We start from the raw sequence: 27,514 nt of genomic DNA on the forward strand, positions 1-27,514 counted from the left end.
CAAAGTGACGAAAGAATTTCTGAGATGTGTCGTTGATGCTTTTTAGTGTGAGAAGAAAGAAATTTGCGCATGCTCGCCTGGGTAACACTTGTAAACAAAACAACAGCTTGATCCGTGAACTCCCAGCATCCTTCAAGGCGCGTGATTTAAACTGTTGTACAAACTGTGTCTATAACTATTTTTCTGTGAATATTTTTAAAAACTTTTTGTAGTCAACATATCGTACGTCAATTAACCCTCTTACGTCGACATTTTTTGTCTCCCGTGTGCCGACTGGACGTATTTTACGTCGACTTACAAAAGTTTTTTTTAAAATTCGCGGAAAAATACTTAAAGGCCTACCAGCCCAAAACTTTTGAAACGCGCCTTGAGGGATGCTGGGAGTTCACGGATCAAGGTGTTGTTTTGTTTACAATCGTTATGCAGGCGCGCAAGTGCGAATTTCTTTCATGCCGCACTAAAAAGTATCTGTGACACATCTCCGAAATTATTTCGTCACTTTGTCATAATTTTTGTACCATTGTAAATTAGCCGTTACATGAAGTATTATATATGAAAATGTGCGCATTTTTATGTAAAATACAACAATAAAATACTCATGATTGTAGCTTTTATCAGTTTTGAGATATTTTCATATAAATAACGATAATTGCCAAAATTTCAACCTTCGGTCAATTTTGACTCTACCGAAATGGTCGAAAAACGCAATTGTAAGCTAAAACTCTTATATTTTAGTAATATTCAATCATTTACCTTAATTTTGCAACTAATTGGAAGTCTATAGCACAATATTTCGATTTATGGTGAATTTATGAAAAAACTTTTTCCTTACGTCCGCGTGGTAACTTCCGAAAAAAATTATACATGCGATTGTGGTAATGTTTGCACCATTTTAAAATTAGCCGTTATATAAAGTTTTATATATGGAAATGTGCACAATTTCATGTAGAATACAACAAAAAATAATTGAAGGTTGTAGCTTTTTATAATTTTTGAAATATTTGCATATAATCACGATAAATAAAAAAAAACCACGTTCAGTCAACTTTGACTCTACCGAATGGTCGAAAAACGCAATTTAAGCTAAAACTCTTACAGTCTAGTAATATTCAGTCATTTATCTTCATCTTGAAACAAATTTGAAGTCTCTAGCAAAATATTTAGATTTATGGTGAATTAAAAAAAAAATCTTTCCTTCCCTCCGTGCGTCGATTCTCCGTCACAAATCTCCGAAATGCGTACATACCATTCTCGGAATATTTGCTCCTTTTCATATTAGGCATTTCATAGAGTTTTATATATGAAAATGTGCGCAATTTCATTTAGAATAAAACAAAAAAATATTGAAGGTTGTAGCTTTTCTTATTTCCGAAATAATTGCATATAAAAAATATATATGTAAAAAAAATTCGACATTCAGTCACTTTAACTTGTCATATATGGTCGAAAACTGCAATTGTAAGCTAATACTCTTACAGTATAGTAATATTCAATCATTTGTCTTAATTTGAAAAAAACTGGAAGTCTCTAGGACAATATTTAGATTTATGGTGAATTTTTGAAAAAAATATTTGTTTACGTCCGCGCGTTACAAATTCATGCATTATTTTGTAATAATATTTTCTCTGTGTTGCTTTTATTGTTTTACAATGTGTTATATACCAAAATGATCGCAATTTAGTGTACATTCCAAAAAAAAAAGTAACTTGTTAACTTTAACCGTTTTGCGCACAGCGCGATTTGAATACAATTGTATATGAAATTTTGTTTTTGCGCTATCATATATCGCATTATTTATATATGATAATGATAATTTTTTTCATTTCTGATGATTTCATACTAAACTTCAGCCAATGACAAAAAAAAAAAAAAAAAAAAAAAAAAAAAAAAGAGAGCCAAAAATTAACTCTTAATCTTGAAAACTAAGCGCGCTGTGATTTTTTGAAAACACCTCCGGCACACGGTAGACAATTTTTTTTTTTACCGCTTCGGCGTAAGAGGGTTAAGCACCCGACAGACATAATACGTCCAGTCGGCGTTTAAGGGTTGAGGTGTAAATCTTAAAGCCATAATTAAATTTTGATAATGTGTACCCACCGCACACAAGTAAACTATTGATAGAAATTCTGAAAACAAGATAGAAACACTGAAAAAAAAAATTGAATAATTTGTATTTTAATGCCTGTATTTAATGCGTGTATTTGGCCAAGAAACTTCACTTGCTACTTCTTTATAATCTACAGGTGTTAGAAACAATGTAACAATCTTCAGAATTATAATTTCCCTCTCTCATTGATAGAAACAACTTGTTGTTAAACCAACATGGTTTCAGATAAAACTGATCTTGCCTATTAAACCTCTTGGAGGATTTTCTTAACATACTTGGTATTTACGACAGTAGTAGAGCAATAGATATACTACTCTACATAGATTTCCAAAAACTAAACAAAAGTTAGAGCTTTAGGAATTATAGTAAAAATAGCAGACTGGATCGAAGACTGGCTAACTAACAGAAAACCGAGAGTCTTAATAAATGGTGAAGAATTAGAATGGGCAGATGTGACAAGCAGAGTTCCTCAGGGTTCTGCCCTTGTCCCGCTCTGTTTTTTTATTTACATTAATGACATTGAAGTCGGCATAGTTAACTAGTAGGATAGGCAAATTTGCAGATGACACCAAACTAGGTGTAAATGCAGCAGACCCAGATATATTGTAAAATTAAAGAAATTATCTAAGCAAAATAGGAGAGTGATAAAAAATATGGCAAATGCCTTTTAACCTGGATAAATGTAAAGTGTTACAAACAGGAACAACCCTCATGCCAACTACATGCTGCTTGAGAATGACATATAGTGTAGAAAACTAGCAGGTGCTCTGAAAAGAAACTCTGTGCTCAACTTCACCATAGAGCACAGCCAGGAGAAGACTTTGTGCTCAACTTCACCACAGAGCACAGCCAGAAGACTTTGTCATTTCTTGATGTCCTGGTAAAACAACAAGAAGGACAGTTCAAGACAACAGTGTGTACAAAAGCAATGAACGCTGGGCCGTTTCTTGAATGCACAGGGGGAATGCCCGGACGCATACAAAAAGTCTCGTGATTGCATATGTCAACAGAGCCTTCACACACAGCTCATCATGGAGAGACATATAATGAACTCGATCGAATCCGCCAACTGCTGACAAGCAACGGCTATGTAGATCAAATGATCGAAATAGCAATAAAAAAGAAAATGAACGAATTTTACCAATCCAACATGACGACGAAAAACGATGAAAACTTGATTATTTACCATCGTGTACATTATGGGTCTGCATACAAGGAGGATTGCTGCACACTACTGGGGATATTAAACAGTCCCTTACCACAAAATAAGCCTCAGGATATATAGTAAGCCCAACCTTGTAGCAGCCCTAATAATGAAGAACAGCATTGCTCCGGGCGGCACCGAAGGAGACGTGCACGAAACGTAGTTTACAAATTCACTTGTCCAGAGATGTGTCAATCTCACAGCCAAAACTACATTGGGCACACTACAACGACCCTTTGGAGATGTCTGCTGGCTCGGAAATCAAGGGGCCATCCATCAACATGGCTTCCTGTTCACGACAGGAAGCCATCTCTACGAGAGCTTATAGAAGGCACCCAGGTCGTGTACAGAGAAGGCAGCTATGGTCACCTCTTAATAACTGAAGCGGTAAGCATCGCTATTCAGAAGCCGACCTTGAAGATCCAACAAGAATCCCCTCCAGCAGGAGAAGGAATACGCAAGCCAACAGGGACCAGACAGCACGCCCTAACCCACCGAGAACATCTCGCCCCTTAGAAGACATGAGAGGATCCAGCGAGAGCTAAGTAACATCGTTGCTCAGGTCGCTGAGGCCCCGCCCAACACGAACCTGCAGCCGTTAACCAGTGTAGACCATTTGGACACACACACATGCTCACTCACTCAAATTTAATATTATACACATTTATGTATAAACAGAAATGATCTGATTTGTACCTTTATGCATGCTATAAAATATTTTTTATTCCTGTATTTAGATTTCTATATTCATTTTTATTCCTGTATGTAATTTTGTAATTTTGTATTTAAAACCAACGTGTAGCATATTAAATTTTAAACATACATGTAAGGAAACGTTAGCACGTGGCATTATATTTAGAATATTTATTTAAACACTGTTTAAACTTTCACTTTTATTGTCTTTATTGTCACAGTACATATGTCCTTATGTTCTTTGTATCCTAAACAGCACCCTCAAGCTGTTAATCCCTATACTAACCAGTACCCATACCTCAAGGTTATAGTTCCCACACACTGAAATAAATTGGCCAAAAGGCCAGATTGTAAGTCAGTAGTTGCTTGATAATGCCATAAGGCGAAACTGATTATTTATAGATTTTTATTGGCCTATTCTAAGCTTTTAGCTTCTTAGTTTTAGATGTCAGAATCTTAGACCAGGCTGTGGTAGTGACTGTTAACATACCCTAGGCTTATTGCCTGAATAAAAACTTGAGCATTACAAAGGTTATATGCTAAAATCCATAAATGTCCTAAAATGGTGTTGAACATAGAGTCGAATATTATGCGAGTTTATACGGTACAGGGTATAGTCTATTGTTTGACAGATGTGTCCATCTTACACATCTGTGATTATAAGGGCTAGTATGTTACCAGAAAAAAAATGCACAGATTCTCAAGCAACTGAACGAAGTCAAATTTGAGTTAAGCCACTCACTGTGCTCTGCATTGCAGTTGCCACAAATCATAAATGAAGCTTTTTAATCTTGTGACTGAACGATAATAATCCTCTCCAAAAGACAGTCATATATATATAGTTGTCATTGTTTAGATTACTATAAAGAACAAATATATAAACATTGTGGAACTTACTAAAAACCTTGAAACAGTGGAATCCTGTATGTATGAAAGGTTTTTAGCTTTGTAATTCCAAATTTAGTTTCCAGCATTGGGCTAAGTATTTTTAGTAAAATTATTTACTACATTAAACATGGCAAATTTTTATGCTTTCTTTTACTTTAGGTATCATATGAATGACTTTCAGGAGTTATCACTCATGAGAAAATATTTACTTCATTTGAGTATCCTATTGTTTCTCCAGATTGTGTTGTCAGATGCTAATGTTCCTGGGGAAGGTGAACATAAGATTATGGATTACATTCGTCGCCAAAGGGCCCAGCCTGATCATGACCCTGATACACATCATGTTTTATGTGGTGCAGATGCTGATTTAATTATGCTGGGCCTTGCTACCCATGAACTCAATTTTACCATTATTCGGGAAGAATTTAAGCCAAACAAGCCAAAGCCCTGTGATATTTGTGGGCAGTTAGGTGAGTATTAACTTGCTCTCTGTTGACATAGTTACTGATCTATGAATAAAAGAATATATTAATTCACACATTATGCAAAATAACAGCTAGCTTGACTTTATTAGCTTTAATATCAAAGTTTTAAGGTTTAGGTAGATAATTCTGTAATGATGTTTGTACAGTTAATGCATTGAAATGGTCATACGTATAGCAGAATAGTCTTGTTTACTGGTATTTTGGGTATACAGGCGGTCCCCGGGTTACGAGGGGGTTCCGTTCTTAAGACGTGTCGTAACCCGAAAATCGTCGTAAGCCGGAACGACGTTCTTGAAAACATGTCCACAGGGAAAATTTCACTACTAATTTGCATTTTTCTTTTTGCTTAGGGCCGTATCTCTAAAATTATCACTAATTTACTTTTTTTTTTAAATGTGCAACACTGTGTATTCACAAATTACTGTATATTTTCATTAAAATACAAGAAGAGAGAGAGAGAGAGGAGAGAGAGAGAGAGAGAGAGGAGAGAGAGAGAGAGAGAGAAATAACTCCTTACGGTTTCAATAGATTGAAATGAATGTCTGTAGGCAACTTTTTTCTCCATAAATACATATATTTCTCCAGAGAAGAGGAAAGAGAGGACTGTGCAATTATGTTTGTCTGTCTATCATTCTTTTGCTGAGAGCGAGAGAGATAAAAGGAGAAAATAGAAACACCACATGTATGACAAGTATCTTGTGGAGGAGAGAGAGAGAGAGAGAGAGAGAGAGAAGAGAGAGAGAGAGAGAGAGAGAGAGAGAGAGAGTTGTCCTTACAGTATTTAAAAGAGAGAATGGAATGATTATTGTATTTAAAATACTCAGATATGATTTTGTACTTAGTATTATTATTGGAAAATATTAATGATAAACTTATTACCATAACACTCCATGAAATGATCTCATCTCAGTAAGAGAGAGAGAGAGAGAGATTACATAAAACCATTAAATTCGTTGACCATTGTATGGCATTGTTAAGCTCGAGTGTCACTCGAGTTTGAGGTGGGGAAATTGATACAGAAAAGACAAAGGGAAGAATTTTCTTTTGAAATTAGTTGATCGTATTATTACTACTTCTATTATTATTATTATTATTTTTTGAAAATATAATAAACACGTGCATCCTACCATAAAAATTCTCTCATCTCAGTAAGAAAGAGGAATTATCCTTACAAGTGAAATGGAAAGGTCATTTTCATCTCTTTAAAATATGACCATTATGAATTTTGTAATTACAAAGTTTTTATTATTATTATTATTATTATTAAATAACTGAATTATCAATAAACATTTACATACTAGTACCATAAAAATTATTTCATCTTGGTAAAAGAGAGAGAGAGAGTGTTTATCTCTCTCTGTTCTCTCAAAAAATACTTATAAACGCTTCCAGCGAAAGAGAGGGAGGGAGTTAACACTATGACCCATTATTATCTTGTGTGGCAAAGAGAGAGAGAGAGAGAGAGAGAGAGAGAGAGAGAGAGAGAGAGAGAGAGAGAGAGAGAGAGGAGAGAGAGAGAGAGAGTTAACCTTAATTAAAAGTGACATGGATAGATTAGTACGTATTGTATTTCTTTAAAATACTATCACATATGAATTTTGTAATTACAGGTTATTATTATTATTATTTGAAAGTATTAAAACAAATAGTACAAGTACATAAAAAATCTGGAGTCTCAGTAAATGAGAGAGAGAGAGAGAGAGAGAGAGAGAGAGAGAGAGAGAGAGGGGGGGGGGGGAATGTCAGGACCACGTGATTGCAACACTGCAGCTCTTCCCCAAATTTTCCCTCCTGGCTGTCACACCCCAAATTTTTCCCCCTCCTGGCTGTCACAAAACTTGATATATCTGACAGTTTTAGTACCTGAATCTCGAGAAAAGGTTACTGGAAGTTACTTGAAGAAGACTGGGATTTCCTTCATTCTTCCGTAATTTTTTAAATATAACTAAAATCTTACTAATTCACTATGGTATTTTTCTTTAATGAATTGATATTATTGCTGTATAAATTAATATTAATATTTGAAAATAGTAAATCATTTATTTATCATACTTAAAAACATACATCTATGTAGTATAGAGAGAGAGAGAGAGAGAGAGAGAGAGAGAAGAGAGAGAGAGAGAGAGAGAGAGAGAGAGAGAGGAGAGAGAATTATAGTGATTATTTTCGTTGGAAATACAAAGAGAGAGAGAGAGAAACTGTGCTAAACTATAAAGGATTCTTATCTTATCATAGTATGTTTTTTAAAAGCATCATAAACTGGGAGCTTGGAAGCGTCAGCGTCGTAACCTCGGAACAAGCGTCATAACCCAGGGCGGATTTTTCAATGAATATTTAAGAAAAAGCGTCGTAACCTCGGAACGTCGTAAGCCGGACCCGTCGTAACCCGGGGACCGCCTGTATATAAATAGTTCCACCGTTGGAAACCTTGTACAAGGTTGTTCTCATGTTGTATCTGAAGAGCTGACATAAATATAGATTATTATCTAGACTGAAACCATAGTTGGAAAGGCAGGTGCTGCAATTTTATGAGCATCAGTAAGATTGGTGTATGCCAATACCATTATTTTAAATATTGTGATATTGTGTCACCCAGTTCATACATTTATGCATGATGAATTATGACTTATGTTAAAGGACTTGAATATGATTTGATAATACCTTTAATTTAATTATTGGAAAAATGTATTTTGACATGGGACACTTAATTTTTTATAAGAGCTTATCCCTTATCCAATCATCAAAGTCATTTATTTATAACCATGTAGGGGTGCTTCATCACAGTTTGCATTCTGCTGAGCTGATGTGGCTCGCATGCTAGTCTTTCTCAAGGTTCTCAATTTGTCCCTCAGTACAGGGCAGCCATTAGTGATTGCTACGAACCGAGAGAGGTCCGCTTCAGGTTTGATATTATTATAAACTAAAAGAATTCAACACCAACAGTTTAAACTGGGGATATGAATTTAGAAAGAAACACTAATACAACAAAGGTTTATTTACAAGCTTACTAACAAAGATAAATGCAGAATGGTGTCTCCTAATTTACATAATAAAGGTAAAATCTTACACTGCATGAACTGGGGGAACAGTGAGGTAATGAAAATACTTGCCGACCAGTTTTGCAACTCGAAGCGATTGCTTCACAAAAGGAGCACTCTAATTGTAGATGCCTTCTTGCCTCCGTATTGCAGAAAATATTGTCTACTCTTGATACTTAACGGGCAGGAACTCCCCAAAACCTCTAGCAGGACGTTTCTTCTCTGAAGTCTTGCTCAACGTCGAAATAACTCGGTCGTCAACTCCTGAAGACAACTTGACCAGAAGTCGACCAATTCTCGGGCGCCTTTTTCTCTCTGATCCTTTGTCCTTCTCTTATCTCACTCTGATGATCTCTGCTGCTAATCTCTCGCTGATAATCTGATCTGTGGTTCTTACTGATGATCTCTTACTCTCTGACTAACTGATGATCTGCCTTCTCCTACTTCGTCTGTCGTATTTATACGGCATTCTGGAGGCGGGGCCTACGGCAAGCGACACAGACTCCCGAGATTACGGAAACGATTTAGAAGAATCTTGACGGAATATTGCATCTTATTTCACTGCATTTCTCACGACACTTAGGCGCGTGTTGCGCTCCACAACACGCCTGACGATTCCAGAACAACCGCGAGAACAGGTGCCTTCAACACAGGCGCGAATGCCTCCTTGCTGCAGAATCTCGAATATGCATTTTCCTTTCACTTTCCCTTTATCTTTCTTTGCTATACAGCAATTACCATTACAGGCGGTCCTCGGGTTACGACGGGGGTTCCGTTCTTAAGACGCGTCGTAACCCGAAAATCGTCGTAAGCTGGAACGACGTTCTTAAAAACATGTCCACAGGGAAAATTTCACTACTAATTTGCAATTTTTCTTAGGGCCGTATCTCTTAAAATTATCACTAATTTACTTTTTTTCATGTGCAACACTGTGTATTCACAAATTACTGTATATTTTCATTAAATACAAGAGAGAGAGAGAGAGAGAGAGAGAGAGAGAGAGATAGAGAGAGGAGAGAGGATGAGAGAGGAGAGAAATAACTCCTTAGGTTCAATAGATTGAAATGAACGTCTGTAGGCAACTTTTTCCCCCTCCCATAAATACATATATTTCTCCGAGAGAAGAGAAGAGAGGAGGACTGTGCAATTATGTTTGTCTGTCTATCAATTCTTTTTGCTGAGAGCGAGAGAGATAAAAGGAAGAAATAGAAACACCAAATGTATGACAAGTATCTTGTAGAGAGAGAGAGAGAGGAGAGAGAGAGAGAGAGAGAGAGAGAGAGAGAGAGAGAGAGAGATTGTCCTTACAGTATTTAAAAGAGAGAAATGGAATGATTATTGTATTTAAAATACTCAGATATGAATTTTGTACTTATAGTATTATTATTGGAAAGTATTAATGATAAACTTATTACATACACGTCCATGAAAATGATCTCATCTCAGTGAGAGAGAGAGAGAGAGAGAGAGAGAGAGAGATTACATAAAACCATTAAATTCGTTGACCATTGTATGGGATTGTTAAGCTTGAGTGTCACTCAGTTGAGGTGGGGAAATTGATACAGAAAAAGACAAGGGAAGAATTTTCTTTGGAAATTAGTTATCGTATTATACTACTTCTATTATTATTATTATTATTATTATTATTATTATTATTATTTGAATATATAATAACACGTGCATCTACCATAAAATTCTCTCATCTCAGTAAGAAAGAGGAATTATCCTTACAAGTGAAATGGAAAGGTCATTTTCATCTCTTTAAAATACGGCCATTATGAATTTTGTAATTAAAGTTTTATTTTATTATTATTATTATTATTATTATATTATTATTATTATTATTTTATTATTATTATTAAATAACTGAAATTATCAATAAACATTTTACATACTAGTACCATAAAAATTCTTTCATCTCGGTAAAAGAGAGAGAGAGAGAGAGAGAGAGAGAGAGTTAGAGTGTTTATCTCTCTCTGTTCATAACGCTTCAGTGAAAGAGAGGGAGGGAGTTACCACTATGTATGCACATTAATCTTGTGTGGCAAAGAGAGAGAGAGAGAGAGAGAGAGTTAACCTTGAATTAAAAGTGACATGGATAGATTAGTACGTATTGTATTTCTTTAAAATACTATCACATATGAATTTGTAATTACAGTTATTATTATTATTATTATTATTGATTATTATTATTATTATTATTATTATTTGAAAGTATTAAAAACAAATAGTACAAGTACATAAAAAATCTTCGAGTCTCAGTAAATGAGAGAGAGAGAGAGAGAGAGAGAGGAAAATGTCAGGACCACGTGATTGCAACACTGCAGCTCTCCCCCAGCTCTTCCCCCTCCTGGCTGTCACAGAACTTGATATATAGCTGCCAGTTTTAGTACCTGGATCTCGAAAAAGGTTACTGGAAGTTCTTCAAGAAGACTGGGATTTCCTTCATTCTTCCATAATTTTTTAAATATAAGCTAAAATCTTACTAATTCACTATGGTATTTTCTTTAATGAATTGATATTATTGCTGTATAAATTAATATTAATATTTGAAAATAGTAAATCAGAGAGAGAGAGAGAGAGAGAATTATAGTGATTATTTTTGTTGGAATATACAAAGAGAGAGAGAGAGAAAACCTGTGCTAAACTATAAAGGATTCTTATCTTATCATAGTATGTGTTTTTTAAAAGCGTCGTATACTCGGAGCGTCGGAAGCGTCAGCGTCGTAACCTCGGAACAAGCGTCGTAACCCAGGGCAGATTTTTCAATGAATATTTAAGAAAAAGCGTCGTAACCTCGGAACGTCGTAAGCCGGACCCGTCGTAACCCGGGGACCGCCTGTACAGTGATGTTCAGTTGCTCTGTTGTGAACTGTAGCATCTGCTTTTCTACTGTTGGGATGGCACTTACCACTATCTATAAATACAGTCAGTATACTTAAAGGTGAATTTGGGTAGTCAGAATGCATCTGTAAGATTTTTGCAATATGCTTTTGGCAGGCACCCAAAATGATCAGGAGGCTTTTGTGTTCACAGTTTTGATAGGAGTTAAGGTGGAAGTGAATACGTCTCCCCACCAGAACTCTGGCAATAAGTGTTCCCTTGTTGCAGTATAGTCACTGTTAAGGTAAACATGCCAAGAAGTCGGAATCCAGGTTCTCCATATATGAGTATCTCCACTGGAAATGAATAATTTGTTGACAGTTGTGAAGGGAGGAAAGTTTGGGACCAAACTACTGAACTTTCCCTACCGAACCAAAAAGCTGTGAAGACTCCTTCCTTTTCTCACATGAGAAAGAGCTTTGGGAGAGGACCCAGGCTCTCCTTTGCAACAGTCCATCTTTGATATACCTGAGTTTTATCAGAAGAGTTTTAAAATAACATTGCACAGTAATCCCTTGATAGTCAGCAGCTCTAATGAGTTCATTATCCATTTTGCCACACCTTCCCACCCCAGTTTAACAAGGCATTTTGCACACACTTCAAAAAATTAAATGTTGAATTGCCAACATTATTTTTAAAAATATTTTGTGCTTGTTTCTGTTATTATTGTTGTTATTATTACAGGCAGTTCCTGCTTATCGGCGGACTTTGTTAACAGCGATCCGGTTTTATGGGGCTTGTCTAGCACCATAAAATTGGCAATTTATGATGAGTTCTGGTTACCAACGCCATAAGGCGATGATAATAGTTATGACTCCATAACACACCTAACACAGATGCCATTAACCTGTTTATCAGCACCATTAACCGGATATCAATGCCATAAGGTATTGATACAGTGGTCCCCCATATTCATGGGGGATGCATACCAGACACACACACACACACACATGAATAGTTGGAACCCCTATGAAAATGCTCAAAACCTATTTTGTTAGTTAAAACTTAAGAATAACCCACTAAAAATGTTTATGCCTTGTTTATCACTGAAAGTGCATTTTATGATGAAATTGATTTAAAAAAAAAAGAGAGAGAGAAAAAAAAGAGTTTGTGTATATTTCTCAGAAAAATACTGTGAATAGGTGCATTTTCCGTGAATATTGGAGAGAAATGTTCCAGAGGGAAATCAACGAATAAGGGGGGTCCACTGTAATGGTGCCATAACATACCTAACATAGGTGTCATTAACCCTTAAACGCCGAGCTGGTATTTCCGAAAGTGTCTCCCATATGCCGGCGGGGTTCAAGAGTGATTCCTGAAGCAGAAAAAAAGGTTTTTTTTCAAAAAATCACAGCACGCTTAGTTTTCAAGATTGAGTTCATTTTGGGCTCCTTTATTTGTCATTGCCTGAAGTTTAGTATGCAGTCATCAGAAATGAGAAAAAATATCTATCATTATATAAATATTGGAATATATGACAGCGTGAAAATAAATTTTATATTCAATTGTATACAAATCCTGCTGTGAGCAAAACGGTTAAAGCTAATGAGTTATTTATTATTATATTTTTCATTGTATTGTACACTAAATTGCAATGATTTTTGTATATAACAAATTGTAAAATGAGCAAAGCAACACAGAAAATATCACAAAATGAAGCATGAATTCGTAACACGTGGACGTAAAATTTTTGTTTAAAAAATTCACCATAAATCGAAATATTGTGCTGGAGACTTCACGTTTGTTGCAAAATGAAGGTAATTGATTGAATATTACTAGACGGTAAGAGTTTTAGCTTACAATTGCATTTTTTAACCATTTCGGTCGAGTTAAAGTTGACCGAATGTCAAATTTTTTCTATTTATTGTGATTTATATGCAAATTTTAAAAAATTATAAAAGCCATAACCATGGGTAATTTTTTGTTGTATTCTACATGAAATTGCGCATTTTTAGATATAAAACTCTCTGTAACGGCTAATATAAAATGTTGCAAAAATTACGACAAAGTGACTCGAGCATTTCTGAGATTTGTGGCCGTGTTACCGCGTGCGGATGTAAGGAAAAAAGTTTTTCAAAAATTCACCATAAATCAAAATATTGTGCAAGAGACTTCCAATTCGTTGCAAAATGAAGGTAAATGAATAAATATTACTAGAATGTAAGAGTCTTAGCTTACAATTGCTTATTTCGACCATTTCGGTCGAGTCAAAGTTGACAATGTCAAATTTTTGCTATTGATCGTGATTTATATGCAAATTTTTCAAAAATGGTAAAAGCTACAACCACAAGTTATTTTTTGTTCTATTCTACATGAAATTGTGCACATTTTCACATATAAAACTCTCTGTAATGGCTAATATAAAGCGGTGCAAAAATTACGACAGTGCCTCAAGCATTTCTGAGATTGGCAGCCGAGTTACCGTTCTCGGAGGGAAGGAAAAAGTTTTTTTCAATAATTCAGTATAAATGAAAATGTTGTGCTAGAGACTTCTTGTTTGTTGCAAAATTTAGGTAAATTATTGAATATTACTAGATTGTAAGAGTCTTAGCTTACAATTGCGTTTTTCGACCATTTTGGTCGATTCAAAGTTGATCGAAGGTTGAAATTTTCGCACTTATCGTGATTTATATGAAAGTATTTCAAAACTGATAAAAGCTACAACCATGAGTTATTTTTTGTTGTATTCTACATTAAATTGGGCACATTTTCACATATAAAACTTTTATGTAATGGCTAATATAAAACTTTATGTAACGGCTAATATAAAGCAGTGCAAAAATTACAACAATCGGACGAAAAAATTTCAGATTTTTTTCGGAAGTTACCGCGCGGACGTAAGGAATTTTTTTTTTTTAAATTCCCCATAAGTTGCAATATTGTGCGAGAGACTTCCAATTTGTTGCAAAATAAAGGTAAATGATTGAATATTACTAGGATATAAGAGTTTTAGCTTACAATTGTGTTTTTCGACCATTTCGGTCGAGTCAAATTTTTATTAAAATATTTCAAAACTGAAAAAGCTACAACCAAGAGTTATTTTTTGTTGCATTCTACATGAAATTGCACACATTTTCATATATAAAACTATATGTAACGGCTGTAATAAAACGGTGCAAACATTACGTCAAAGTGACGAAAGAATTTATGAGATTTTCGGCAGTCTCTCCAGGCGCGGTCGTAAGGAAAAAGTGTTTTTCAAAAATTCGCCATAAATCAAAATATTGTGCAAGAGACTTCCAATTTGTTGCAAAATGAAGGGAAATGATTGAATATTACTAGAATGTAAGAGTTTTAGCTTACAAATGCGTTTTTTGAACATTTTGGTCGTGTCAAAGTTGACCGAAGGTTGAAATTTTGCCACATCGTTATTTATATGAAAATATTTCAAAACTGATAAAAGCTATAACCATGGATTGTTTTTTGTTGTATTGTACATGAAATTGCACACATTTTCATATATAAAACTCAATGTAATGGCTAATGTAAAGCTGCAAAACTTATGACAAAGTGACGAAAGAATTTCTGAGATGCGTCGCTGGTACTTTTTAGTGCGAGAAGAAAGAAATTCCCGCATGCACAGCTGGGTAACACTTGTAATCAAAACAACAGCTTGATCCGTGAACTCCCAGCTTCCCTCAAGGCGCGTGATTTCAAATTTTTCGCGAACTAGGCCTATAACTATTTTTCCGTGAATATTTAAAAAACTTTTTGTAGTCGACGTACCGTACGTCCCATTAGCACACGACAGACAATTTTAGTCGATGTATAATACATCCAATATGAGTTTAAGGGTTAACTAGGACCTGGGATAAAGTTAGGCTATTGTAATTTGGTCTCGTTAAATCGGATTATCATAAGACGAATGATCGTAAGTTGAACACTACCTGTACACTGTATAAAACCTTATTATATCTTTGCATACTCTTTCTATTATGTTGTTATAGCATGTTTATTTAGAAATGTATTTTCCTTAGTTAATAACCTGAAACATAAATATGGGGTGGTGTTTTGAGATGTGGAATAGATCAAGGGTATTTCAAGCATTTTCAATGGGGAAAATTGATTTGATGTGTGAGCAAATTGAGCCATGAGCTCAGCCTTGGAACAAATTAAACTTGTAGTTCAAGTTTCCACTATTTTGTTTTACCTTCTCTCAGAGAGGTCCCCCAGGCTAATACAAGGCCTAGGCTGAAGGAAGCATTGGGCAGCCAGCAGAATATAATAATTTGATCAGGATAGCGAGGAATGTAACAGTAAATCCACTAGAGTTCACACAAGAGAGGCAGGAAAAGACTGCCTAGGAACACTTCCCTAGAAATCTTTCTTTTGAAGAGAATCACGAAACAGGAACACTTGGAAGGAAAAGAAAATGGAACAGGATTTAATAACAGGAACTGTAACTAACACGGAGGAGGAGGAAAACGGAACTTTAAATTAAAAGGCTAAACTAAGCTAAGCTACATAATACAAAACCTCCAATAAATTAAAATTAAATTATGCAAAAATCTGATACCACCTCTTCTACAGTAAAAATTTTTCACTACAGTAAAAATTTATCAAAACAAAAATTTACGTTACTTTAACAGAAATAGCTCTCTACAAAATAGAATTCTAAGTTGGCAAAAAAGACAAATAATGAACAATAAATCTCTAAAAACACATGGTAGTAAATTCAATAAACAGGCAAGCAGGGGGAGGGGTCATGATCCATAAGGAAAGCTTCAAAAATCCTAAACTACAAAGTACTCAATACATAAAGTAAAAGTTTCACGGATAATTTATCAAGAGCTCATCTTAGCTGTCCCGAGGCCTCCAGACGTTCCCGCTTGTTCCTGCCTCTGTACCTACACCTGCTCCTGCTCCCGTCCTGGACCTGATGAGTTGTCCGCACCCCTTGGGGGCCCCTGACAACTCCACCTGCGGAAACTGTTGAAGAGGAACGCAAAGAAGAGGAAGAATCCAAGGAATGCTGTTGTCTTCAACTTTGTCTTCGTCCTCATCGTTATTGTCATCACCTGCCACCTCCTCACCTCTTACTTCGGAAGCTTCATGATATTCAAAGGGGAAGGTAGCTTCTCCACCCTCGAAGAAGTATCATTTTGAGACTTCTAAAGGTCTGCCTCCTACCTTTGGGGCAGAAGCAGTTGGCTCTCTCGCTGGCTCTCCCGCTTCTTCAGAAGTGGGGCCTGAGACGCTGTCCCCAGGGACCAAGGTCTCGGAAGCCGCTGGGGCTCGAACCAAGGTTCATTCTTCAGCCTCTGTTCCCAAGGGCACTGCTCTAGAGACAGGGACCATGTCAGAATCTCGTTCACGAGAATCTGTGAGTGTCCGACCACCTAAGGGAGGACGTACATCCACAGTCAAAGAAGTGGAAGTTTTCTCCTCGCCATGGCAGTGAAACGGGGCGAGAGTAGGGACCGAGCCATGGCTTGGACCCACCTGTGAAGACCAAGCTTGGTTCGTCTTCTGAGACCTGAATTGATGTTGCAGTTCTTCGGAGCATGGCATCTGGAGAAGCTAAGAGGAGGTCCCCTTACAGCCCTTTTCACATGAGGTTTTTGACCTCAAAGAGGATGCACGGCCGCGCCAGGCAGGGAGACACATCTCTGCTAGCAGCGCTGCTCTCAGGAAAGTGTTTTGTTTAGGCGATTGCGCTCTCCTACACTGACGCCCCTATCACCAGTGGTGCATGGGTGCAGCTCACTCCCCCAACAGCAGTGTTGCTTGGAGAAGTGAGAGCATCCAATCCTCCTCTCCTATTCCCTCTTTTTCCTTGGACTACACCGGGGAGGGCGAGGGGAATAGTAGGAATCCTTTGGAGTGCACTCCTCAGGATTCAGCCTTGGTGACCTATGTTCCTGGAGGGGTTTTAGGACCCCACTGGTCATACGCCTGCGTTGTTGAGGAAGGATCTAAGGGATCTGGTGAGGTCCTCTCTCAGGGGAGAGTTGATTGGGAGGACCAGTCTTTGAAAGGATTCGAAGGTCCTCTACCCTCGGGGGAAACGGCCACAGCCTCCTCTACTGACTCGAAGCCTTGTGGGGACCCAAGAGGGAATCCAAGGTTTCGATGGGGCTGCCGTGCTCGGGCCTGGCCGAAATTGTATTGGAACAGATGGATGACATCATCCTTGGACAAGAAAATTCATTTAAAGTCCAGTTATTAGGCCGAGCTACTTCCCCCTCCTCTACCTGCCAGAGGCATAAAATTGGTGCACAATCTAGCCAGACAGCGAGCAGTGCAGCTTCTAGTGGGAGCACTGCTCCCACCAGCGCTGCTGCTAGCACAGGCGCTGCTTCCATCAACGCTGCTGCTAGCAAGGGCACTGCTGTCATGCTACCAGCGCTGCTGCTGGCAGAGGCACTGCTACCAGTCCTGCTAACTCATGCACTCGGAGAAGCCTCGGCAACCAGGTAACCTGAACCCAGTTTACCTGTGTCTGAGGCTGTCGCTGCATCACCTGACGAGAGAGAGAAACTTTCTTTCTTGAGAGAAACCAGTGACACTGGAGACTACTGTAATGGCAGCTCTTCAGGCAGTCTTCTGGGTAGACTTGTGATCCTTCACAGTGGCTAGAGTTTCTGCTTTCTCTGGGGCCATTGTACTGGAGGAAGACCCAGCTTTCAGGAGACTGTACTTGTCTGGAGGAAGGGCTTTCCTACCTGGCACCTTCCAGCTACCTGCAAACAACTTGGCCCGGAGTTGGTACTTGCTTTCTTATCAAGAACAGGTGGATGCTACGATAATCAAGCACAGGGCTTTCTCTCGCTGGCTCTCGCGCTTCTTTGGAAGTGTGAACCAAGACCCTGTCCCCAGGGGCCACAGTCCTGGAGGCTTTGGAGATCGAACCAAAGTTCGTTCTCCAGCCTCGGTTCCCAAGGGTGCTTCTCCAGCCTCGGTTCCTAAGGGTGCTGCTTGAGGGACAGGGACAGTGTTGGAATCTCATTCGCAAGAATCTCCAAATTACGACCACCTAAGGAAGAACATACATCCACATTCAAGGAAGGGAGTCCTTCATTGCCATGGCTAAGCTACTAGCAGTATCACTGATGGTCATGGCTCTGGTAACCAAGATGGTGCAAGCCACATCGCTTCTAGCCATGTCGCTGCTACAGCAAGGAGAGAACCTTACATGTACATCGCCAAGGCGATTGTGCTCTCCTAGACCCACGCCCTTGCTGTCATTGCTGGTTGACACAAGGATGAGGCTCTTTCCCCCTGACATCAGCTCAGCACTGTTAGAGGGATTGAGAGTATCTGATACTCCTCCCATATTCCCTCAACTTCCTCAAGCTACAATAGAAGTATAAGAAGACACTGAGCATAGACATTGTAGAAATCGTGTTGGACTGGACCCCAGGATTCCACCGCCAGGCCTTATCATGGAGAAGACCTCAGGGGATAGAGACTGGTCATAGACTTTTCTCCCCTAAACAGTTTCTTAGCTAGACTCAGTGGCATTACCTTTATTTATACATAGCATCTAGTTTTATATATTTCATGATCAAGTTATTCATGTGTGTGTGTGTGTAACTGAATGACAAAAATTTGGAATGTGATGAATATGTAAAGGCAAAACCCATGAAGGAAAGTGAAATGAAGAAGTACTGTGAGGCCTTTTGACACTATGTCCTTTACTTAGCAGACTGACATTTGAAAGAAGATAAGTTTACAAAGAAAATTCATATAAATGACAAATAGGGATTATAAAGGAAAAAAATATTTATCCAGAATCCAACACACTTGGAGAATTAGTAACCTTCCCACACCAGGGGTACAATTTAAGAGGTCTACAAAAGGTAAAGTCCAACTGCCCAGAAGCAGGGACAAGACAATTAAGAGATTATACAGGGTGGTAACTGACTACACCAAATTTCATTTTGGTAAACAATAAAACCTTTATTGCAAGGTAAACATATTCACACAAAAAATACATCAAACATACATATACAAAGAAAGTATCTATCAGGTAATTTGTAATTAAGTCTGTGATTTTATCTTTTAAGATCATTCTTAAACATGTTACTTACACAAAGGTCCAGATAATACAAGCCAGAGCTGATATTAGAGTTACAATTGGAAGTAAGTTGTATAATAGTGGATTCTAAAAGATTTTGATCTTGCAATTACTGAACTACCATTCCAGTTTATTCTGTGGTCATTTTCACTTGAATGAGTATTGCATTGTGTGTTTTTTCAGTTTTGATAGAATATTTATGCTGTTTAATTCTTACTTCTAAATCCTAGCTAGATTGGTGATATAAAATGAGGTGCAATTCAAACATGGAATTTTATATATTATGTTGTTACTTTCCCTGAGGCTATTTTATTTTATTAGCATTCCTTTTTGTGTTTTATGAGAAAAATGAGGTTAACCTTAAAAAGAATTTTCAAAGATTTTATGGTTTCAAAACTGGAAAAATAAGGCAAGCTAAGGATTTTCTTAGAAGTATCTTTCTCCGTGTTACTTAACGCTATAGAAGTTTGCTACAGTAATTAAACTAATTTTTTTTTTTTAGGTCATGAAATGGTGGACTGCCTTGGTCTTGATGGTGATTCAGCTGGCGATGAACCCGAAAAAGTTTATGAAGAACAGAAATACATATTTGTTCGGTTAAATGTTTTGAGAGAATACCTGGAGAGGGAACTTGCTATGCCAAATTTACCGTTCAAATATGATTTTGATAGAGCTATTGATGACTGGGTCTTCATGTGTTTTTTTGTAGGTTAGTAATTTTTGTGTGAATGTCCTGATTTAAACCACCACATTTCAAAATTAATGAGAGTAAACCCTTGAAGGAAATTTGACAGAATTTTCTAAGTTTCATATTTTTCCACTTATATTATTTAGGAAAGATAACTTTAATACAAACCCGTTACTAAAATTAGCCTTTTTTTACAGACTAACCAAACAAAGGATTCACTTATAGTTGGTCTCGCCCAGAATAGGGCTTATTGTCTCAGTGATAGAATTTTAAGGACTCAGGACTGGAGGGTTATATCCTCTGCCCTACAACAACAGGCATGGTTCTGTGTCCTATTCTCACAGATGTGACCACATGTTCCCCGTTACAGTGGTTTGTCCAATAGTTCAGTAATCTCTAGGTTTTGCTTTGGAAATTGTGTTCAACTACACATTTTTCGATCATCATTGTTAGTTATTAATATGCAGAATAAACCTTCAGTCTTAACAATAGAATATTTCCAAGCGCTACCTGGTAACCGGTTAAAAACAATAAAAGATTCTAAGCAAGGAATCAGATCTGGCAACTCCTGCACATACGAGGTGATTGCTGGTCTGAGACCGCACACCGCCTTGTGACGTATTGTCTTTCCTTAACCGCCTTGGAGAGTAGACACTATAGCTTTGCTCTCCTTACAAGCCGGTTGATTCGTGCCTGTGTTTTTTCTTCTTTCAGTGTGTTTGTGTGTGTTTCTGCATTATGGATTCTACCGAGTCTCCATGGCCTCATCAACTTATGTCCCCGGGCATTCTGGGTTTTCTTTGCTCAAGGGTTTTAGCTGCTGTTGTCACAGACCCACATACGACGTGCAATAGGTGCTGTGCTAATTATTGTACAATTACTAATCCTTGTCTGGAATTTTGTTCCTAGCCTAAGTTGCAGTGGAGAGTGTTTTATAGGAAGAGGGAACATTGTAGAGTTTCGACTCTTCCTTCTTGGGAGGGTTTTCTCCTCGGATGGATGATTCGGCATCTCCCTCTCCCATGATTGCTCCCCCTGTGACTAGTGCGAGTGTGCCTAGGTCCCCTTCCTTTTCTTCCATTGATTCGTTGATGGAAGTAATGGGAGTGCCACAGGGATGATATGTTTAATCCTCTTGCGCACTGGCCAAAAATATAAAGGTGTAAGGTACACGACTTTTACCCCGGGCCGAAAAGAGCACAAGCATGGAAAAGTTTTTTGGTAAAATTTGGTACATCCAAACTATAACTGATATATGCTTCTGGTTAGTGTTATTATGTTGGCAAATGATTGGATTATTTCTCAAAGCAATCGGAATATCTTTATGAAGCTTAGAAATAATGAAAACGATGTGATGAACGTGAAATTTCTAAGAAAAATTGTAGATATTTTTTTGATATATGTATTCATGATAACTATAATAATTAGGTTTGGGGAGTTTGTTTTATACCTAAATTGTTAGAAATGTTTGATCTTTCATGTGGAACCAATAATTTTGCCATAAATGTTTGCTAATGAGCTGTAATTTAAAAATGCTAATTTTTTACAGAGTGCAATTTTAAGATTTTCCAACCTATTTATGTTGACGTTTTGTATCGTAGCTAAATAAGCTAGCGGCGCCGCATTTGTTTTTCGAGATTCATCATCTGTCGACCCAATGGCATCAACTAAGTTTTCTATGATTGATGCATTTTTTTTTTTATCGTGAAGTTTTCCCAAAAGCAACTTACATATGACGCACCCTGTGCATCATCTGTGCACTTAATGAAAAATAATTTATTGATGCGCTACGACTGAAAAAAATTTATTGACGACCTATGCATTATCAGATCACAAGAGGGTTAATGTAGCCCCCTCTCCCTCGGGTTCTCACCTTATACCCGAGAGGGAGGAGGCTGTGCCATCTAATGCATTATTTTCAGTCGGAGCCACCCAAGATGGCAGCTGTTTGTGTGTCGCTGGGCTATGGGGTTCACTTTCCTTGGATGGACTACTGTTGCATTTCTTGGAGGCTCTTACCCCTTCCCCTGGACTTCTCTACATTGGACTGCCACCTTGCGGAACCCCATCGCCATCATTGACGCTCCCTGGGTTGCATCTTATCACTCCGCCAGTGAGGCCATCGACCAACTCCGGTCTTAGAGGTGTCATGGCGGCACTCCCAGAGTCCTCTCAGCCTATGATATCAGATGCGGTGGCCGCTCATCCGCCAACCATGATGTCACCTCTTCCTGATATGATGTCATCGTCTTCTCGCTGACCCGTCCGAGACCATAGTTCAAGCGGTCTACAAGAGACTGGACTCTGTTTTGCAAGGGAGAATTTCTGCCGTGTCTACAAAGGGAGAGTCTTAAACGGAAGGTCTCTTCTCCTACTCCTGCTAGTAACAGACCGCGTAGAGAGAGGAGTTTCTCTCCTTCTCCTGTTCCTACGCCATTCCCCCCTCGCCTTCGTGTCAGATGTTGGAGGATCAAAGTCCTTGTGGTTTCATCGTCTTCGAGTGAAAGGAGTGCTTCGCCTTTTTCCCTTCACGTCCGTGGCTACGGCCGTGTCTCTCCCATGCACGTTCATGTAAATACAGAAGGTAAATATTCTGTATATCTTTGAGAGACAGGTTCTGATGCTGAGGACCAGTTCCAAGAAGCTATCATCATAATCACATCTCTTCATTAGCCACTTTTTTTTTTTTTTTTTTTTTTTTGTTTTTTTTTTTTTTTAGTATATTGTGGCTCAATTTTTTTTACTTGAATTGAGATTCAGCTAATTAAAGGCAATAGGTTTGGTTGAACATATAAAAATAATACGAATTAATGTAATTGTTGATTTTAGTTTTCAAAAGCATAACATTGAGGAAGTGGTTTACATGTGTTTTAGAAATTCCTTTTAAGTACATTTTGTGTACTAAATGCCATATTGCTTTATTTACTAGTAGTAATGACTCTTGTCTTCTTAAAGCCTCGGAAATTTACAGAACATCCTGTACACTGAAGGTTATGTTTTCAGTTGGCGTATCCTAATTCTAGAGGAAGATTATCTTTGCTTGAGAGTAGTCAGAACGTCTGTATGTGACGTCTGAATGAAGTATATGAATTATAATTAGTTAACAGGATAAAAAAGAATATAAATTGTCATAAAGATTCATCCCAGTTATGGCATGTTACAGTAGGTAAGTAAAGAGATGAGTAGTCACTTAAATACTGTACTTATATTGATATTAGTGTATTTTTGCTTTTCTCAAATGTCCCTGACTTCAGGAACATTAGTAGCTAAGAAAAACCAGGATGTATGTTTATAGAGTATACCAATAGATGGTACTATAGCAAGCTGTTTGTTTAGTCCTCAGAAATCTACTGTTGACTTTTTATAAACTTAAGAATGTGCAAAATATTTTCACATTTTGAAGATTAAAATAGGTAATTTTATTCTTATTTGTAATGTTTTTATTGTGTGTATATTTTTATCTTTCATTCTGTTTTTACACTCTTCTATTTGGGATGTCATATTCTTACCATGTTGCAACAAATTGTAACTGCAATAACATGTTTCTAACATATATCAAATTTCATATTACTTGTCTTAGATGAAAAATATTCTGCTTAATTGACATTCAGTACTATAAAATTATTAAAATAATGCACGACCTGCAATCTCATCCATTTGCATGCACTGAGACACTGTTGGCCAAGGGAATTTCTGGTGTACCAAGGTAGGACAGGTCATGCTGTACAAGTTACTGGGTATCTGTTGAAGTTTTCAGTTTGCTGTTTGTCAACTTCAAAAATACTTTATTAATGAACTTTGAAAATATTGTAAAGTGAACTAAAAAGCTACAATAATCAATATGCTGTGCCAGCTGAAGTCATGGTACTTCAATGAAATCAGACAATTGAGTATGTGTAGTATGCCAACTAAAGAAAAGCCATCCATGAATGGTGCCACTTAGTGTGTGTGTGGGTGTGTGTGTGTGTTTTTATAGAAATTAGGATGCTTTGAAATCTGAAGTATCTTCAGTGCTAGGAAATATACAGAATTTTTTGTGGATTTTGTCATTTTTCTTACAGAACAATGTTTTTTTTTCAGGAAATGATTTTCTACCCCATCTCCCTTCTTTAGAAATCAGGGAAAATGCCATTGACCGTCTTGTAAATCTCTACAAGGATTGTTGCTACAAAACAGGGGTAAGTTCTCACTTATTAAGTCTCTAAAATTAATATATGTAAGTTGTTCCAACAGGATTATGAACCTACTCTTTCATAGATGAAGTACGTACTCAGTGGAATAATGTGCAGGGGCTGTCTGCTTACTTATGTAGATTAAAAACTAAGTGCCCATTGGTCATGTTAACTTTTGACCCGAGGTTAGGGTAGCTACACCCATTTTTCTTTCAGTCATGTAGTCAGTTAGTTGTCTATTGACCTTTCTACTCTTGTAGTTGAGATTTGTTTGCACCTGTGTCACATGTTCGTTCCTTTTCCTTGATGTCGCTGTGGCATCTTGCCTTTCCAGTGCTGTTTATCACATCCTGTATCCCTGTTTCTTCCCGTACAAATACAAACCTTTGGTTTTTACATTGGGAAATTTGTCTGCATAGCTGGAAACCAGTTAAGAAAAAATTCAACGTAATATGATCAATGTATGACAAAGTAATACAGTGCGTCCTTGACTTCCGGCGGGGATCTGTTCCAGTGTGACATCATGAGTTGATTTCTGCAGTAAGTTAATTTTTTGCTTTTATAAGTACTTTAGTGGCACTTATGGTGCTGTAACTGCAAGTTTTGGTGCCTTTCCTAAAATTACTATTTGCAGATTTTAGCTCTTCTGGTGGGGGGTGGTGGAGTGGGAGGTTGAGGTGTACACCCCCGGAATACCAGAGATCAACTGCATTCCTCCTCTTCCCAGTCATGCAGAATTTGCTGCAAGACCACCAACCATAAGAAGAAAAGTCCCATCTCAATCTTATTCTCTCCTCAATGATGTTCTGCATATATGACTGTTCATCTGCGTCATGCCTCACCAGCCAAAGGAAACTCGCCACACTGGTCCTTAGGACATTGCTCCTCTGTGGCAGGTCCCCGCATTACAGAAGCCCTGCTCTGTCATGAAATCAGCCACGGCTGCGCTTGTACAGCAAAGATTAGGTCCACGTTGTTCTAGTAGAGAGCGTTTTCCACAACATTACAGTCCATGCAAAGTTTATCGACATGCATCTCCTTGGGATTCATTTACATCTAGGCCTCCATCCCCAATTCCTTCTATTTCTTGGGAGATTCAAAGGGTATAAAGAAAGCTTTTCTTTCCATTATAGGAATGAGATTTATAATTTGGGTTCTCAACACTATGCACCGTCCACTAGGGTTTTAGGCCCTGAACATGCATATGCTCTAGTTGTCCTTTGGGATGGAGTAGAAGATGGTAATTCCCTGGATAGAACCAGTAGGAGTTCTGGAGTTTTAGATTGGGAAGATCCTCAATCTCTTGATGTTGATGCGAATGAACTGGCCAAGGCGTATAGTGACGTAGTTGAAACGATTAGAAAGTACAGTGATTTGTAAGAAAGTTCAACCGCTGCTTCTTCAAGTCTAGGTAAGTTCCTAGGCACAAGGATAAGAGCAAAAATGTCGGTAGGATTACACTTCGCTGATCTCGCTGATGTGGGAAAGACGATTTGCTACGTTCTGGCAGGTCTTTCAAGTTTCTCTCTCCCCCCCCTTCATAGGATCAGGCATTTTTATATCACCCCAAGAGTTGTCCTGCAAACAAATCAATTGGATTCAAATTTCGTTCGGTTGGGACCGAGCCTTTCCTTGGAATATTTTTGGCGGACAGCACTTCTTTTATCTTCCAAGAAGCAGTGTCTATGAAGTCTTCGGTTTTGGCTTCCATAAGCCTTACAAGCAATGTCCTGGCTAGACTTGTGGTCTACTGCCATGGGCAAGATTCCTGTGATGGCCTTCATGAAGGATTCTAAGGATTCTTCATCCTTCTTTTGTTTCATACAATCTTGGAGCAAAACCATTTTGTTTCTGAACCACTTAATAGTGAATTTGTGGATGGGCCATGTGGTTGCTGAAGAGAAGGGACTCTGCTCTGTCCAGTGTGTCTAAATGCATCAACCCTAAGTCTGTATTAACATTAAGGGACAGGACATTATAAGAATCTTCTCATTTTCTGAAAGACTAAGTTCAAGCTGAGATTGATTGGAGAAGAGCTGACAACGACGACTGTCGGGTTCTGCAAGCAGCCTCTAGGTCATCAGGTCCTACTCGTTCCAATGTTACTAGAGCTAGGCAACAAATTTCGTAGAGGAAATCACAGACTATGATGGGTCCTTGTAGGGACCGACAACCATCTCTTAAACCCATGAGGACTTCCTCTTAGCAATGCCCCTTTCAACTTCGGCCTCCCAGAGGCAGAAGAGGAAACAAAGGCAGACCTAGAAGAGGGAAATGCTAGAGAGGGCAAGCCATTGGGCGACTTGGTAGCAACTAGGAGCAGATTAGGCAGTAGATGTTCTTCGGGTAAGGTATGTACTCTCTTTCAGGTTTTGTCGTCCTCTCTGTCTGGGGACATATCTTCCAGGCTTGCCAAAGGATCTTGCTCTCCAGAATGAGTTAAGGGAATTGGTGGAGAAGGGAGCTGTGGAAATAGTAAAGGATCCTTCCATGCATTTCTGCAGTCAAATTATTTTACAAGCTATATATATATTATATATATATATATAAATATATATAATATATATATATATATATATATATATATATATATATATATATATATATATATATATAAAGGTTTTTGCCACGAAGGAAAAATGAAAGTGAGATAGCCAACCACTCTCGGTCTAGTGCGACCCTTTACTTAGGCACAACTGATGGTACAGAGGAAAAACATAGTCAAAGTAGGCTTAAATATCCAAACTGACATTACAAGACAAGATTAGCAATAAGGTTGATTTCACTCTACAGAAACGAGGAAATGCCTGAGGGCAGGATAAGCAAATTTTAGGCAGCCACACCCTTGGAGGATCACGCACGTGTTTAACAGATGATTCATCCAGAAAAACAATACATTTTTTGAAAAAAAACAAGGGGGCATTCATACAACTTTATTTACCATGAAATTTGCAAAAATGTTACCCCAAATATATACTTATAAGGAAAGACGAAAAAAAAGAATATAAATATATCGATGACGAGAGAGAGAGGAGAGAGGAGAGAGAGAGAGAGAGAGATGAGAGAGAGATGAGAGAAATAACAAAACCTATATACATGTGGGACTAATTAATTAGTATTTCATTTATTTTAAGGTCTTATATATATACAGTAGTTTTAACCTCCAGAATACCTCGACATACGAAAGGCTCTACTACGAAAAACTCGAGATACGAAATCCAATGCGAAAAATTTTACTGCTCTACATACAAAAAGTTTTCAAGATACGAAAGGTTGTTGCTGTAAAGTCCCGAGATTCGCCTGGACCACTGAGAACAATGTTAAAACTCCCGCGCC

At 37.8% G+C, this 27,514-nt stretch overlaps 1 protein-coding gene across 1 annotated transcript in view; it reads left to right on the plus strand.

Annotated features, from left to right (window-relative positions):
- Nucleotides 1–27,514, plus strand: part of LOC135219580 (5'-3' exoribonuclease 2 homolog) — a gene marked incomplete in the record, with an annotated part of 341,454 nt that overhangs the window by 94,629 nt on the left and 219,311 nt on the right. The window contains 3 exon segments of the mRNA XM_064256465.1: nucleotides 5,131–5,362; nucleotides 19,821–20,027; nucleotides 24,087–24,184. Coding sequence (XP_064112535.1) covers nucleotides 5,131–5,362; nucleotides 19,821–20,027; nucleotides 24,087–24,184 — 537 coding nt within the window.

Source organism: Macrobrachium nipponense, chromosome 1 (assembly GCF_015104395.2).
Source record: "Macrobrachium nipponense isolate FS-2020 chromosome 1, ASM1510439v2, whole genome shotgun sequence".
Classification (NCBI taxonomy): Eukaryota; Metazoa; Arthropoda; class Malacostraca; order Decapoda; family Palaemonidae; genus Macrobrachium; species Macrobrachium nipponense.